We start from the raw sequence: 18,065 nt of genomic DNA, 5'->3' as shown, positions 1-18,065 counted from the left end.
AGAATAAGAATAAGTAGATGAAGAAGAAGAAGAAGAAGAAGAAGAAGAGAAGGAGAGAAGGAATGGTAAAGGAGGTAAGGAGAGGGGTGTGGGTTAGGGTTGTGCAAATTGAAACTGGGATTAAGACGTCGGCCGAGATTAAGGTTTCCATGTTGATTCATTTAAATAGTTCTCCTGGCGCGGTACGAAAAGACAAAGGCATATTTGCAACAAGAATCGCAGCGTGCTAGATGTAAAAAGAGGGAGGTGGATGAAGGAAACGTTGGAGGTGGAGCAAGAGTTCGTAAGGGTAACTTTATCCTTTGAGATGAATGAAAATGCTAGTAGTTCGATATCAAACGCTTTTATCAATGTTAATGTGTAACTTATGTTTCTATCGTATGTTCGAAATGATGTATATTTCACGTATGGAATGATATTATTAATTATATTAAGTATACTTAATTATATTAAGTATATTTATTAATGCTTGTATCGATGATATATTTCATAAAGATGAATTATATTTCACGATAATGATCTAACAATAAACGTGTGTGTTACCATTTGATTAATTAATAATTATTAAAATTTGTTTTGTTCATTTATTTCTATTAAAAGAAAATATCAAAGTACGAGAAGAAAAATCTGAATGCATATTATAGATGGAAGTTACTAAACGTCAAAGGTTATTTGCGATGCCATTTATCGACGAATCGAAGAAACGAGACACAGATAGTATGCGTTCGTACATATTCGTTCCTGTATCGACAGCAATTTACAGGTATCGTCATGTAAAATGAAAAGCGAAAGGAAGAGCTTGTGATACGACGCTTGAAGTCGATTGAGTAAACAGGGAAAATTCCTTCCGAAGGCAAAAAGGGAGAAAGCGTTGAAAAGAGTGCCGGATACAGACGAGCACGGTCTTACGGACAAAGAGTACGCGTTAGGAGGAAGAAGAAGAAGGAAGAAGAAGAAAAATAAAAAGAAAAAGAAGAAGAAGAAGAAGAACGGCTATCGTGTTTCGGTAGCGTTAAGCGATAAATCTTCGGTTGAGTCTTATCGTCGTGCACCATAATTCTAACGTCACGGCCATCTTCGTGTAAAACATGACAATGCCGTTCCTGATATTTTCCAAAGAAAGTGCAAGGGAGGAGCTTTTTATATCCTGTGCCACTAGTAGTTCGTTTGTAAGGATTTTCAGCTTCATGTAAAGTTACCTTTTCATATTTCGTTACCCAACTTTCTTCTTGCCGTTTTCTAGTTTCTTTCTTTCTCTATCTTGTATTTCATCTCTTCTATTTTTTCTCTCTTCTTCTTTTCATTTTCTTTTAATTTTAATCTTCTCCAGCTCGTTAAGGATCGTTTAAACACACAAATTATATTTTAACGGACACAACGTAATAATATCATTCGAAATTTGTATCTCGATTAGTTCTTTTAAAGTGGAAATAAATCTAATGAAAAGTACGCGATATAACAAACAGTAATTATCACTAGAACCGTACTAGGAGTTTTGATAAAGCGCGAAATAAAAGAGTAAAAAATATATAATTACATGATATCCTTTGAAATTATAATTACCGCAAGGATAAATGTAAACGGTATACTTTCGTGATAAAAAACAAAAAAAAAAAGGAAACCAAAACTAAATTCAAATCTCCGGTAAAGTTAAAGGAAAACTACAGAGAAGTGAAATTGATAAAAATATCTTGAATACCGTTAAAAAGAAAAAATTCTCGAGAATTTCGTTGATAGTTGTTTACGAACGAGACAGTCATTAGTAAGTCTTAAAAGAAAAGAAAGATAATACGAAAGTGTAGAATTGGAAGAAAAAGAAAAAGAAAAAAGAAAAAACAAAAGGATGAGGATGATACGATAAAAGAGAAACTTCTGTATCCTTTTTTTTTTACTTTATCTTTTCTTTTTTATCTTTCTCTCTTTCTTTCTTTCTTTATCAAGCAACGAGTGTTCTTTTTAGCTCCGTTGCCTCAGCAACAGAGTACCTTCCGTCTCGCTGACCCGCTGTTTCCGGTGACACGGATGGTCCTTCCTTTCTACGTCATTCCACCGACAAGAGACTGGAACACACGTACCTTAAGAAGTGAACGATGGGGACCAACGAGAAGAGAAAGAGAAAGAAAATCAAAGATAGAGAGAGAGAAAAGAAAAAAGAAAAAAAAGAAAAAGGGGAAAAGGGAAGGAAGGGATGAGAAGCAAAGGGCGATGCGCCTATTGTCCGGTACTCTCGATCGGAGTAGAATTCAAGAGAAGAACTAAATCCACCGTTGATCTCTGGGATTCGCTCTCTTGAGCAAGATTCGATCCCAACACGAATTTCGTCCTTCCACCATCATTGCGTGTTCATTCTATTTGATAGGAACAAAAATTCCCTTTCCTATTTGATTTTTATTTTTCTTATTTCTTTTCTTCCCCCCTAAAGAAATATATTCTATATTTATATATAATATGTAATAATATGTATAGTATATTTCTCATTTTTATTCCCTAAAGAAATATATTCTATATATATATATATATGTAGGATGTTTAAATTATAAAAATAGTGAGGAGTGCGATCAGAAGTAACAATTTATTAATATAACACTAACTCTTGATTATACCGTAGCTGGACTTACACTGAACTCGGTTCGAACCGAAACGCTTCTCTTTTATATTCCTCTTATCGCCCTAGAAACCCCTCGGTCCCTCTCGAATATTCATCTATTTATCTACGAGAAACATCGAGTGGTTTCCATGCGACGAAACATGAAACGCATTTCTCACGTGGTATCGCCCAAACAAACGAATGCCGGATATTTTCGAAGAGAAAGTTTCTTGTCCTTATTTCCTATCCTTCATATATGTATTTGTTCATTATTTTCTTTCTTTATTGCGCAAAATAGAATTTAAGTTCATAGGTCGAGATCGAAATTATCGGTGAATGCTTTTAAAATGTCAACGGAATACGTTTTACATGTGTTCGCATAATCTCGTTCCGATGTTTTCCTTCGATAGAATAGAAGAGGATATCGATTTTTGCTAGAATAGAAGAAGATGCTAAAGTATTTAAAAGTACGATTCCGACACGGTGCTAAAGCTTTTCGGGTTTTTTCTGTTCTACAAGTAAATGAAGTAAAATCTGTTTCTATATGTAATACGCGTTAGTACTTTTTTTCTGAAAAATCTTATCTCTTTTTGATAATACAAAGAATATTCGATTTTCTGTTGAAATAAAAATATAATGAACATATATAGAAGAACGTTATGAAAAAATCACGATTGTATTTATAGAAAATTAAACGTAATAATTATAAAATAAAAATGATGAGATCTGTCATTTTGTTTAAATTATGAACCCTTTTTGAATAAGGTAATCGTAATAATTTTCATTTATGAAGAAGGAATTGAAATTGAATTACAAAGGTTGAATTACCTATATATATATATATATAGAAAAAGAGAGTAAATGGAAAAGAAATAGGAGGAAGTGGGCAGGGGGAAGAAAAAGAAATAAAAAGAGGATATCATTCGTAGCTAAAGATTCGTGGAGAGCTTAAAAATACCCTCAGCAAGAGTAGTCCGTTCACGTGCCATTAAACGAAAGGGGATATAATCGGGTAGTAAAATTTCACACCGGGCTACTTGGCGGCAAGTAGAAAACGCGTTCGAAGAAACGGTAACGAGGTAGAATAAAAAGCCGGACTAATTTGAAATTTTGTTCGCATCAGTGACGAGAATCGAACGATTTTCGCGACGGGGAGAGATCCGAACGAAGGAAAAAGAAAAAGAAAGGAAGAAAGAAAAAGAAGGAAGACCGAAGATACAACAAAAAAATGCTAGGGTATAAAAATATACTCGAAGAAATTACCGACATTTCCAATTCGACATTTTCAATATTTTAAAAAATCACTTTATTTAAATCGTAGTATTTCGTAGAGGTATATATTCTTCTCTGTCCTTTCCCCTTTTATTTAAATCTTATTATCAGTTTTGAGTTATCTTCGTAAAAGAATGCTCATCGTTTACGTAAAAATATTCGATTATTTGATTGTTTTACTACTTACTCGGTTAGACAAATTATACACGACATTTTATATCGAACGTGTAAGTATAATATATAACATTATTGAATAATTCTATTAGAAAAAAAGTAATATTAAAATAAAAACAATTAATGTAAATCTCGTATTAATACGATATTAGAATAAAATTCACGATACTAGAATAAAATTCACGATAAAAAAAGGAATGTGTCCGTAGCTAATTGTTCTTTTTATCTTTGGGGTTTTTTTTTCCCTAGGATTATACAGACATTACTGTGAACAAATCGTATACGAGGAACACGATACACGTCGAAATTCTGCTTGAGTTTCCATCGACGACGGAAATTCGTAGAGAAGGTCGATTAACTCACCTGGTCACGGTTGGCGTGGAAGCTACCCCGGGGGATCGTGCCGGATAACTTCGTGGACTTCCCGACATCAAGTACTCTGCAACATGCACCAAATCGTTCGCCGTTAATACCACGCCACGTAAAGTGAAATTCGTCGTCGATCGAAAGGGGACACGTTTGCCTTTCCCTCTGACTTTGCAAACTTCTCATGGAGTTTTCACTCTCTATCTCTCTTTTTCCTTAACGTAATTAGAGATAAAAATCTTAGAGAAACATACTTATAAATTTTATAAAATCAATTTTTATTATATATATATATATATACTTATATTATTTGTTATATTTAAATATAATGATTTTTATTTTTTAACAACATTAACGTATGATTCGTTGACACAAACAAAATTTTTAAATATTGAATTAAACAAATTAACCAACCGGTCTTTTGCTTACTTGACGACTGTTTTATCTAGTGAAATATCTAGTGACCACCTCAATCATGACGCCTAGCGGCCAAAAATGAAACTAATTTCAGTTTGCGATATAATAAATTATTAAAGTCGTAAGATACATTTAAAATAAAATGAGAAGTTAAATAAATGTTTTATTAATATAATACTGTGAAAGTGATCAAATTATCTTCTCGTAAAAAGATTATCATACAATTCCTTAACCAGGTAACAGTTTTGTTTATTTCGTAAATATGTTTGGAATATTAAAAAAAAATCGATAAGATTTGACAATGATTAAGCTAAAAGATACATGCTGAATTGCTAAACAATTCAATAAATTGTAAATTTGATTAATTATCTATATTTTATGTAGAAATTATATTAAAAAAGATGACTTTTGTAAGCACAGCCATGTAAAACTCGCAACATAACTATTAATATGTTCTTCATTTTTTCCACATTTAATTAAATGACCAGTTTAGACAATTTTTTCAACATTAACCCAGTTAAATATCTCAATTAAAGATAACATATAAATTAAATTAAATTAAATTAAATATAATTACTGAATATAAATTGTAACTGTGTTTACTGAATGCAAACAATTTGGTTGCACACAATAGTCAATCATGTGTTTTAAAAGTCCCATTCTCATCAGGTCAATTGTTCCCAATTGAACTATGCAGGACCTTCGATTAACTTCTTCACGAATATCTAATATTTATAATACAATACATGGATTATTCCTATATTAATGTAATTTATCAAACCATAACAAATTACAAGAATTTTATTATACTTACATCTTAATTCAAAAGTAAAAAATTAACGATACTTCCAAATAATAAAACATAACGTTAAAAAAGTATATAAAAAATTAGATATCGTTCAGTACTGATCAAAAGATTCTTATCATACTTTCTTAACTGGTTTCTAAATAATCATTCGTTTTCTTCTTCTAGCTTATAAAGATGACGACGAAACAATTAACGATACTTTCAGATAATAATACTTACTCAAAGCTTAACATTAAATGAGTATATGAAAAATCAGATATCGTTCAGTACTGATCAAAAGATTTTTATCATACTTTCTTAACTGGTTTCTAAATAATCATTTGCTTTCTGCTTCTAACTTATAAAAATGACGACGAAACAATTAACGATACTTTCAAATAATAATACTAACCCAAAACTTAATGTTAAATGAGTATATGAAAAATCAGATATCGTTCAGTACTGATCAAAAGATTCTTATCATACTTTCTTAACTGGTTTCTAAATAATCATTTGTTTTCTGCTTCTAACTTATAAAAATGACGACGAAACAATTAACGATACTTTCAAATAATAATACTAACCCAAAACTTAACGTTAAATGAGTATATGAAAAATCAGATATCGTTCAGTACTGATCAAAAGATTCTTATCATACTTTCTTAACTGGTTTCTAAATAATCATTCGTTTTTCTTCTTCTAGCTTATAAAGACAACGACTATGACGACTATGACTATACTATATACCGAGGTCGACGTTACCATTTACGTTTCGTTCCCTCTCTCTCTCTCTCTTTTTATCTATCTTCTCATGCGTATATGTATGTATAAGCTTGGGTCTACCGGCTCGAAACGTCATGCATATTCTAGCTGATGGGACGTCGCGAACTACCTTCCTTTTATCTGTATAGTTAATGAGATCATGACTAATGTAACCGGCACTGACGTTCTTTCCCCCCTCTCTCTTTCTCTCTCTCTCTGTTTCCCCCTTTCCTTATTTCCTATCTTTCTTCCTCTCACTCTTATCGACCCCATTGCTCTCGAAACCGTCTGGTGAACTGTATTTTTTTTTCCCGCCGAAAAAAGAGGGACGAATTGTCGAAACTTTTCACGAGCAACGACGACGATTTTATTCTTTCTTTTTTCCTTTACCTCTCCTGTCCTTCTAAAAAGCTCAACGAGAACGTATCGATCAACTTTTAGCCTCGCCTAATATTAAGAATTTCTTCCCGTCAGATCAAATGATCGATGCGATTCCTTCGAAAATATGTAGGAGGGGGGAGATATTTTCTTTATCCTAAGAAAGAAGCACTTAGGGACTCTCTCTCTCTCTCTTTTTCTCTCTCTTTATAGCTTCTTCATTTTATATATGTATATGTACATACGTATACACATATCGAATCGCAGAAGTATTCCTATCACCACTGTCAATTTAAAACAATCCATAATTTTTTAAGATTATCAATATTTTAGGATTATTATTCTTTGAAATTGGTACATATTTTATTACAAAAGAACATTTTTCATTATAAGATAAGTAATATTTGACATAAATGATTAGAAAGTTAGTCTGTGGCTATATATGTTCAATCATTTTAAAATATATTACAAGGAGTCAAAGAGGACCAATCATTTGTACTACTTACAAAAATAATAATTATTGTATTTTCATATATCATACGTAGGTACTAATATTCTTTATTTTTCTCTATGAATAAAATGTTTCTTTATACAATAAAATTTATATCAATTTAACAATTATAACATAAAAATAAAGGTTTTCGTGAAGCTTAGCATTGCAATTAAATATTAATTATTAAAAAATTAACCGTGGGAACGGTCTGCGCGTATTCCTACGACTAACTGTTATATGTTATATTGAACGAATTTATATATAATTGCATTTTTTTCGAAAAAAAAAAAACAACAAAAGAAAAAAAAACCTCAATCCCGAGTATTTACCGTTTAATCGTAGAATTCCTTTGTTCTTGAGAAAAGAAATAGAACGATTTCGAAAGAAAGACGATTAATTTTTTCCCCCGTCTCTCCTCTCCTCTCCCCCCCACCTCCCTTTTCCCAAAGCTCTGTCTCTGTTTTTTCATTTTAGAAAATTCATTCGCGTCGAGTCGCGACAAAAGAAACGAACATTTTGCTACGAGAACGCGAAACGCTTTTTCCTAGTCTATAATCTCCACTTACAATGGTGTAAGGCTCCCTCTCTGACTGTTGGTGACAGCATAATCTCCCTTTTCCCTATTTCCCTTTCTCTCTCTCTCTCTCTCTCACTCCCTCTCCCTCTCTCTTTATAGATGTACCTATATACATATACATATATATATACTTTGCAGTCTCTTTCAACGCGTAGATTATACGGATAAAACATTAGAATTTCATCAACAAGTTCGTAGAATATCTCTAGGAAAAGCAGACTAGTGCGGAGACTCTTTATAAATTCAAACGAACGATAATAATAACTCCTGTGTTCAACGTTAAACGAGAGAAAGAGAATAAATTTAAAAATAGAGATTGGGTGGGATAACGGTGGGAGGGGGTGTTCGGTGGGCGGTTGGGAGGGGAAGGATTTTAAATCGAGTTAACAAAAAAAAAAATAGAAAAGAAAAGAAAGGAAAAGAAAGAAAAAAAGAAAAAAGAAATAGAAACTCCTCCCCCACGCGACATATAAAGAAGAATGGAGTTGATAGAGATGTTATTCGTTTCGCGAACTTCTCTTCTCATCTCGGCCGTTTTTCTTTGGCAATTTGTCATTGTCTACAGTTTCGAAGATCGTTTCTTCGTTCCTCTCATTCTCCTCACTCTTCGAAGATAAAGTATGACTTACGTTAGTACCGTGCCGTAAGGGATGCAGTATCTTCGCGTTTTCGGCTTCCCCTTTCTATTCTTACACAGATTTCCGAAATCTCGTCTATGTCGAGTTCGTCGAGAAAGAGAGAAGTGTCTTTCTCTCTCTATCTCTCTTTCTCTCTCTCTTTCTCTTTCTCTCACGGATTTGACTTTATTTTCTCGAATAAATGACGATGAATGATGCATTCCCCGTTTGCGCGGGAAATAAATCGTCGCAACCCTAAAGTTCGAACTTCGTCGAGCTAACACTTTCTTTCTTTCATTTTTTATATTTTTAAATTTATTTATTTCAGATACAATATTTTACAATTTATGAATATATATATATGAGCCGTTTATTTTGAAAGTGGCCTAACTCCATATAATCTTAAATTGAGATATTTAAAGGTTTGCGTTTCAATGCAATTAAAAATATACGTAAAGAATAACAATGAGTTATGTTGCCTAAGTGTATATAAAGGTGTTAAATTTACAGTTCCTATTAAAATAATGGCAATTATTAAGTGAATAATATGCGTTTTCTTATCAAGAATGGAGTTAGGCCACTTTCAAAATAAACGGCTCATATATATAATTGCTAATGTTTAAGAGTTTGGCTCGGGAGAAAATCGACAACTCGATCGAAATCAATGAGAAAACGTGTGTTTGTTTTTTATTTTTTTAATATATATATATAGATATTTTTTTTTCTTACTTTGATAATCGATTTATCACTATTTCCGTTCGATATCAATGTTTGATATAATCAGAGCTCTTGTTGACAAGGCAGTGGCCACTGTTTTCGACTACAAAGCGATCATTTCCGAGAAACACGAAGGGCTTGCCGACAGATTCCAACATAGAGTAACAGTGCCATGGTCTTTGTCATTTCAAGCATACAAATTGACAGCTGTCAGACGCAAATGAAACTGTTACTGTACTTAAGCTCTATACACCATACCTACTGTGAGTGTCCCTTAAAATCGTATATTGTTACACGTTTATTAGATTTTTATTCGAAAATTATTAATACAGTGTGTTTAAGATGAAGACAATTTTGAAATAAATATATTTGTATACCAAAATTAACTGTAAAAACAGAAAGAATATTCGGTTTGTTCGTGTCTATCAATTCGTCACCTTTTATTTTAACCGTTGTTTAAATATTGTTTGTTATCAGAATTAATTTAATATCCATTAAAATATGAATAATATAAAATACATTTGTTTAAAAATAACATATCCGTTGATATACTTCGAATATTAAGCTATTTCGATTAGATTTTTTAATTAGATAAAAATTTTCTATTCAAAGTCATCAATGGGGAAGAACATTAAAACAAATGTGTATTTTCATTTAAATAATTGTTAATATTAAGAAATTATATTAGAGTATTAGACATACCTTAAAAATTGTTAATTAATCGAAAAAAGTGTATATTGTAATGAAGAAGCACGGAGCATACTTTCAACGTACATTCCTCTTCGAAATCAAACAATAAACTAACTCGTTTGTCCTCTGTGAAAGTACTTTTATTGAATGTTGTTTATATGACTTTCCATAAAAGGATATTCTATTCTCTGCGCATATTATTATCGTTATACATACGTAGCCTTCGGAGAGCTTCGGAAAGTCATATAAACAATGTTTAATAAAAGTACTTTCACATAGGACAAACGAGTCAGTTTATTGTTTGATTTCGAAGAGGAAGGAACGTTGAACGTGTGCTCCGTGCTTCTACATTACAATGTACACTTTTTTCGATTAATTAACAATTTTTTAAGGTATGTCTCATACTCTAATATACTTTATTAATATTTATAATTATTTAAACTAAAATATTTTTTTTAATTAATATATAACTGATTCTGATACTGAAAAACATTTTAATATACCCCAATGTATTTTCTTATGAATTATTTTTATTTGAAACATACTATATTAATAATTTTTAAGCAAAAATTTAACAATCTGTTGTTACGTTTGTGTATTCTGTGACCAGAATAATTCTCCAATTATGATTTTCTTCGGTAAACTTTGATTAATAATTTTATCTGTGGCTTCTTTTTTTGATAAATATAAAGCTCGATTCACCTTGAATCTTTCGTCCAAGTTCATACGAATATTTAATTTTCTGCTATTTCTTTTTTCCTTTGTAAAAATTCATTTTCTTTCAACGAAGCTTTAGAGATTGCTAAAAATTCAACAAAATTGTAATATCGATATAATTTTGTTCCAAATATTTATCAATCATTAATAATAGATATATATATATTATTCTCATTTCATTCTTATTAATAAATAAAAAATATATGTACACATATTATTTCTCAGTGATAGAAGAGTTTTATACGAGAAATTCGAACGACAGAAGCCACTTGCATTTCCTTCGTTGACCATAAATTGACGTCTGTCAGATACGAATGGTTCGATACTGTTTGACACACGCGAATGTAGCGACCAATCCTACCGATAAGAACAGACAGAGAGAGACAGAAATAAATAGAAAGAAAAAAAGAGAAGAGAAGAGAAGAGAAGAAAATTTCGATAGCGAAAGAGTCGGTAAAACGAAGACAGACATTTGTTTCGTCTTCGTAGTCATGGTGATAACACGGAGAAGATGCCTACCAGTGATCTACTCGAAAAGAAAGAGGCTTTGGAAAAAAGGCACTCTGAAATTCAGGAGACATTTCTCTTACAGTTACTAACCGCAAACACACAGATGCATATATAACACGTATACGTTCTTCCAAAGAAACGAAACGAAACGATTCTCTCTCTCTCTCTCTCTCTTTTTCTCTTTTTCTCTTTTTCGTTTTTTTACTTTTTTACTTTCTCCATGTAACACGCTCTTACTTCGTGTGTTCTCGTTCGATTTCACCTACCGAAAGAGAGTGAAGGAAAAAGAAAGAGAGAGAGAGAGAGAGAGAGAAGGAGGCCGTTAACGTTTTAGAGATATGGGGGAGTGAACACACCCCTTCGACGTGTCTCCTATCCCATGGGAGCGCATTACCGGAAAAGCAAAATAAACCCCTCGAATATCCACGTAGCTTCGAAACATCCTCGACTCTCTTTCTTTCTCTTTCCCTTCCTCTTTATTTTTCTCTTTCTATGTCGTGGTAGGTATATAAATACGTACGTATGTATGTATCGTGCATGAATGTAGAAAGGAATTTCTCGAGAGCGTTCTTCCCCAGTTATCCTGCATAATTGAACTCGGTGGTAGGCACTTCGATAAGTTTGTGTTTCTGTGACAAGGGTAATGCATTATCTTTTGCATTGCTTTTGTTCGAAACTTAAGTTAAATGACGTATCTCCTAATTGCTCTTGTGTATCACACCGTTAACAAATCCAAATGATTTCATGCATATATTAGTCTTTTGTAGTCATTTAATAAAATTTATCTCGTTAAGTAAGATATTATTATTATTATTATTATTATTATTATTATTATTATTATTACTACTAGATAAATTACATTAGATCTTAATTTATCCGTTATTTCAAATGTAATCGTACTAATAGAAAAATAAATGCTCGTTTAATAGGAAAAACAGAAGAAAAAGAAAATTATTCAGAGAAACAGGATGTAGTATTGGTTCGACGAGAAATACAACGTATAATGGGAGTTCTATCTCATGTAAAGAATTTCCGTGGTTCGAGAAAGAAAGTAAAACAGCGAGAGAGAGAGAGAGAGAGAGAGAGAGAGAGAGAGAAAGAAAAAGGAACAGGGAGAAAATCTTTAGTACCGAAAGATTTTCGTTCGAACTGGAAACGTTCATGGAAGGTTGGGTAAAACGATAGATTCCTTTCGGAAAAAGTATCATTACCAACTAATGACAGGAGAATAAAAAGAGATGGAAAGAGCAGCAAGTAGGTCAACGCTCTCGATGATACAGCTTCCGTATTCGACCGATGCTTTGAACTACCTTTACCTATGTATATTTTTGGTTTACCGAGCTCGTGTGTTCTTCTGTTACACAAAGACGACGACGACGACGACGACGACGAGGACGAGTAAACACATACAAACACATATATATATATATATATATATGCATACACATGGTTATAAAGAGAAAGATTGACCAAGCTTCACGTTCTCTCTCAAAGCATATACGTAGGTAAGCGAAAATCTCCGTGCAATGATTTTTCCTTTGCTCTTCAAACGTAGAAGACGATCGTTTGAACGCCTTGCTGAATTAACTTTAAGGGAGGTTTGTTTACAAACGCTTTCAAAGACGACTACATACACACACGCGAAAAAGATCGAGAAACGATCGAGAAAGGGAAGATTTGTTTTAGAATGAACAAAAAATATATTATACACACGCGTGCATACGTTTAATTAGATATTTTTGCGAATATTTATTCTTTTTAATTTGAAACTTTGTTTCTTTTGTCTGAAATAAAAATAAAGTAAATAGTAAACAAGTAAATTAAACGATTAACGATATAATAAAGCAATGCAAATAAATTATTTTCGATTTGATATCTATTCTTATATGTAGATTGTCGCTTTTCAATTTGACTTATTTTTTATTTTTCTTTCCTGTTAGATTTTGTGGTTGATTTTTATAACAATAGTATGTAACAAATAGACCGTTGCAAAGTGTGCTTAATTCGGGATCGTAGTATAATACGATATGGATAATTACATAGGTTTGATTTTATTCTATTTTAATATATTATTAGAGTTGATTTGAATTAAATGAATGTTTTTATTATCAGTGGTACACGCATGACTGTCCTCAATCGGCTTGTGTTACTGGTGCAAAATGTATTTTCAATATAGGATTTTTTGATCGGGTCTATAATTCAATTTTATTATTAATTATTTGATAAAACAAATTACTATAACAAAATCGCAGAAATTAAAACGCAGTATATTTAAGGTAATACTGAAAGCAAGAGATAACTATATCGATGAAACTAACTATAACGTGAGGTTTTCTAATAAAATTGAATTATTTTCGTAATTCCGTAAAGAAAATTGAATTCCACACATTGATTCATATTAAAAATTGTCGAACTTGTCCATGTAATAAAATAATTTTCACCGGTGGAGTGCACGCAAAAGAATATTTTCGAGTTTATTATAAACGAACTAAGAAAAATAAAAAAAAAACAAAACAAAACAAAAAGAGAAATAAAGTCTCGACAATGTATAAAGGAAAATAAAAATAATAAACAGAAGTGGTTGCAAAGAGAGACACAGAGAAAGAGAGAGAGAAAACGAAGAATCAGAGTAGTAGCGGTAATATGGTTGAGACGAGAGGTAGAAGGGCGGAAACGTGAGTGATAACGAGAGTGATAGTACTTTAGTAAGGGAAAGGGTGTAGAGGGGTTAGGTGGGGGTGTGACAGCGAGCACGGTAAAGTGACAGTCGAAAGAACGAAGAGGTGTAGGATACGAAGGGAAGGGAAGAGAAGAGAAGAGAAGAGAAGAGGGCAGAGGAAAATGGAATCTTGGGTATGAGAGAGACAACTGTAGGAGGGTGAGGGGAGAAAGAGAGAAAGAGAGAAAACCGGAAGAACGTCAGGTGGAAAGGAACGAGAAAGATGCGAGCTTCCCTCTTTCTCTCTTTATCTTTCTCTCTATCCCTCTTTCTGTGAACGGGGTTCTCTTCTTCGTTGTTGTCTGTTTGGCAGTCGGCCAAGGAATCTCTGGAGCGCGACGCTTTCCTTTTTCTCTCCTTCGGGAGTTCGTTGCTAGTATCGTTATATATGTACACCATCGCGCATATCCGGTCTTCCTGGAAGACGACGACTACGACGACGATGATGACTCTTACAAGATCTGAAGAGATCGCGATTCTACGTTTTCTAACGTGAAACAATTTTCAAGACAAATCTTTCAAACCTTTTCCTATCGTTTTTGATATAATTTATCTAGGAAATATTTTACAGTAAATTTGATAATCTTTCGAATGAGATAAGAACATTTCTTTATATGAAAATAATATTTATTGTTAAATTTATTAGAAAATGATCACACACAAGAAAGATAGAAGTGTAACAGGAAGTAAAATAATATTTTTTACAGGTTCCTTATTTTGAAAATTTAAGTTCGAAGATAATCCTTGATCATAATAATTTCGATCAATTTTTTTACGTTTTTTACAGTGTAACAATTTTCAAGACAAATCTTTCAAACCTTTTCCTATCGTTTTTGATATAATTTATCTAGGAAATATTTTACAGTAAATTTGATAATCTTTCGAATGAGATAAGAACATTTCTTTATATAAAAATAATATTTATTGTTAAATTTATTAGAAAACGATCACACACAAGAAAGATAGAAGTGTAACAGGAAGTAAAATAATATTTTTTACAGGTTCCTTATTTCGAAAATTTAAGTTCGAACAAACAAGATAATCCTTAATCATAATAATTTCGATCAATTTTTTTACGTTTTTTACAGTGCAACAATTTTCAAGACAAATCTTTCAAACCTTTTCCTATCGTTTTTGATATAATTTATCTAGGAAACATTTTCAAGTAAATTTGATAATCTTTCGAATGAGATAAGAACATTTCTTTATATAAAAATAATATTTATTGTTAAATTTATTAGAAAATGATCACACACAAGAAAGATAGAAGTGTAACAGGAAGTAAAATAATATTTTTTACAGGTTCCTTATTTTGAAAATTTAAGTTCGAAGATAATCCTTGATCATAATAATTTCGATCAATTTTTTTACGTTTTTTACAGTGCAACAATTTTCAAGACAAATCTTTCAAACCTTTTCCTATCGTTTTTGATATAATTTATCTAGGAAACATTTTACAGTAAATTTGATAATCTTTCGAATGAGATAAGAACATTTCTTTATATAAAAATAATATTTATTGTTAAATTTATTAGAAAATGATCACCCACAAGGAAGGTAGAAGTGTAACAGGAAGTAAAATAATATTTTTTACAGGTTCCTTATTTTGAAAATTTAAGTTCGAACAAACAAGATAATCCTTGATCATAATAATTTCAATCAATTTTTTTACGTTTTTTACAGTGCAACAATTTTCAAGACAAATCTTTCAAACCTTTTCCTATCGTTTTTTATATAATTTATCAAGGAAACATTTTACAGTAAATTTGATAATCTTTCGAATGAGATAAGAACATTTCTTTATATAAGAATAATATTTATTGTTAAATTTATTAGAAAACGATCACACACAAGAAAGATAGAAGTAACAGAAAGTAAAATAATATTTTTTACAGGTTCGTTATCTAGAAAATTTGAGTTCCGAACAAACAACCATAACCATTGATCATAATAATCTCGATGAGTCTCTTGATTCAAAGAGATGCCTGGTAGAGAAACACGATATCATAATGCATCGAACGCTCGTTAAAGCATCGGACAAGTACATCTCGAACGAAACACAAACGTAAATGCAAATAAAACTTAAGATTGTTTCGACGGGGGAGGGGGTGTAGAGGGTGGGGGGGAGGAAGGAGAGAGGAAAAAGAGATCGAATAAAGGAGACGTAAAGGAAAATAGAAGAAAAGTAATATTGAGTTTCTATGAGAGTAAAAGAGAGAGTAGGATAATATCCCGTACTCGATAAATTCGTGTCTTTGCGCTCGTAAAGTATAAACGTGTCTCTCTCTCTCTCTCTTTCTTGAAAAGAGAGACTGAAACTTGGTAAACACTGGTTTGATTAACGATAATGGTAGCACACGACGATTTCCAATAGCAGTCTCGCCCTCTCGATCGGTTAGTTGACTCGACTTGGACAGAAGGGTCTCCAAAAGGAAGGGTGAGGGGAGTTGTAAGAAGACGTGTACGTATGTGTATGTGTATGTGTGCTTAGGACAAACCATCGGTACATATAGAGCAACGTTGGCTCCGTAATACACGATCCTTCGAACGTATGGTACGATGTTCGTTCGATGAGCGACATAATCCTAGAGAATGCGTGCTCGGACATTCTGATTGGTGCTTTACATCTTACGAGAATCCTACTACGTGTTATTTAACTCTCTATCACTTTCTTTTCTTCCTTATTTTTTTCATTTCGTTGCTTCAATTCTCATGAAAAACAAACACCACGTTCGTTATATTTACGTTATAATTATATCGTTAGTTCGAAGAATAATTTAATATCGATTTATATGAAGTTAATTCGAATATCGTTATTATTAATATTAATATCCTGTTTAAATAAATATTATTGTAAAATTACGCTTTTGTTTTACACGTACGAATGGGAACTGGTTAAAATACGTTCATTCGTTTTTTTTTCTTTCGTTTTACAGATGTAAATCACTGATAATGATTTCGGCTTCGATTTACATTTCTTTTAAATTTCACTTCTGTATCATTTCTTTGTTGACTTTTTAATTCTTTTTTTTTTTTTTTTCCTACTTAATCTCATCGAAGTGAATTCCTTTTCTCTAACGAAATGATCTTTCATGAAATACGGGACAATATTATTGCTACGTAGCCGGATAGTGATTTCCCGCGACGTCCCACTTTCTTGTTCGTTGTTAATATATACCTAAACTAATTCGCTGCGTCCGTGTATTTAAGCAATTCTCTTGTGGATCCGTCGACAACTACTTCTACGAATGAGAGTGCATGAAAAGAGAGAGAGAGAGAGAGTTTTTCGATCGAGGTCACGTCACGTGGGAAAAGGAAGAAGAAGCAAAACGACGCTATCGAGAAGTACCTACCTCGTAAACTAGGAAAAACGTGAATTTTTCTCTTTTCCCTTCTCTTTTACTCTTTATATCCTGCAAATGTATCGTTTTTTCTTTACGTACGCCGATCAGATGATAGGAAAACTAAAACGCACTACGAAAGATACTCTCTCTCTCTCTCTTTCTCTTTGTTACTTTTTACAACAATTCTTATCGTCCGTTTCGAAATGATTAAAACATCTCTTCTATAAAGTATACGTATAATGGTTTATATTATTTTTTTTTCTTCCGCCCCAGCCCCCCTCCCACGCCCCCGTCCTTCCCGTATGATAATTTTCTCGTGAATTACGCGCCGAACTTTTTTGTCCTCTTTTTTATATTTCTTTTTTCTTTTTTATTATAGCGAGATAATCGTAAAGCGTATTATCCGATGAAATTTTTATTACCCCCAACTTCCATGCGCGTTGATTAATAAATCTTTGAGAAATCCTCTATAACCGACTCTTTTTCTTTTTTTTTTTTCAGCTCCGTCCAATGAAAAATTCTCTTTGCAATGAATGCGACTGCTATGATATTATACGGTATAAACTATTGATATGAAGTAACAATTTACTTTTTGCGACGCGATAATGTGAAATATATTTATGATTGTTCAAATTGTAGAACGTTTTGCACAAGGTTATTTTGAAAAAAATTACAATTAATATTAGCAAAAAACAAAAAAAAAAGAAAACACCGGAATGGATATTAAAAAAATCGAATTGGAAATCTATGTCGGTATCGAAGTAACGATATCTTTTTTATTATAGTTGAAAAAAAGATAAAAAAAACTCGTCGATGCGAAAGTTTTTATGGATAGCATAGGGAGGAGGGGGGGAAGCTTTTTTTTCTTGTTTGTTATGCTAACGAGTGAAATTGGATTTAGAAATAAAAAAAAAAAAAAAGAAATAGGGAAAGAAATT

At 32.1% G+C, this 18,065-nt stretch overlaps 1 protein-coding gene across 8 annotated transcripts in view; it reads right to left on the bottom strand.

Annotated features, from left to right (window-relative positions):
- LOC122516645 (teneurin-a) overlaps positions 1-18,065 on the bottom strand; it is a 545,517-nt gene that overhangs the window by 214,435 nt on the left and 313,017 nt on the right. For all 8 annotated transcript variants that reach the window (XM_043634626.1, XM_043634627.1, XM_043634621.1 and 5 more), the window contains one exon: positions 4,397-4,472. In XM_043634626.1, the coding sequence (XP_043490561.1) occupies positions 4,397-4,472 (76 nt within the window). The remainder of the gene's footprint in view (positions 1-4,396; positions 4,473-18,065) is intronic.

The sequence above is a fragment of the Polistes fuscatus genome, unplaced genomic scaffold (assembly GCF_010416935.1).
Source record: "Polistes fuscatus isolate 324 unplaced genomic scaffold, CU_Pfus_HIC Scaffold2, whole genome shotgun sequence".
Taxonomy (NCBI): Eukaryota; Metazoa; Arthropoda; class Insecta; order Hymenoptera; family Vespidae; genus Polistes; species Polistes fuscatus.
This window is presented reverse-complemented; position numbering and strand designations above follow the sequence as displayed.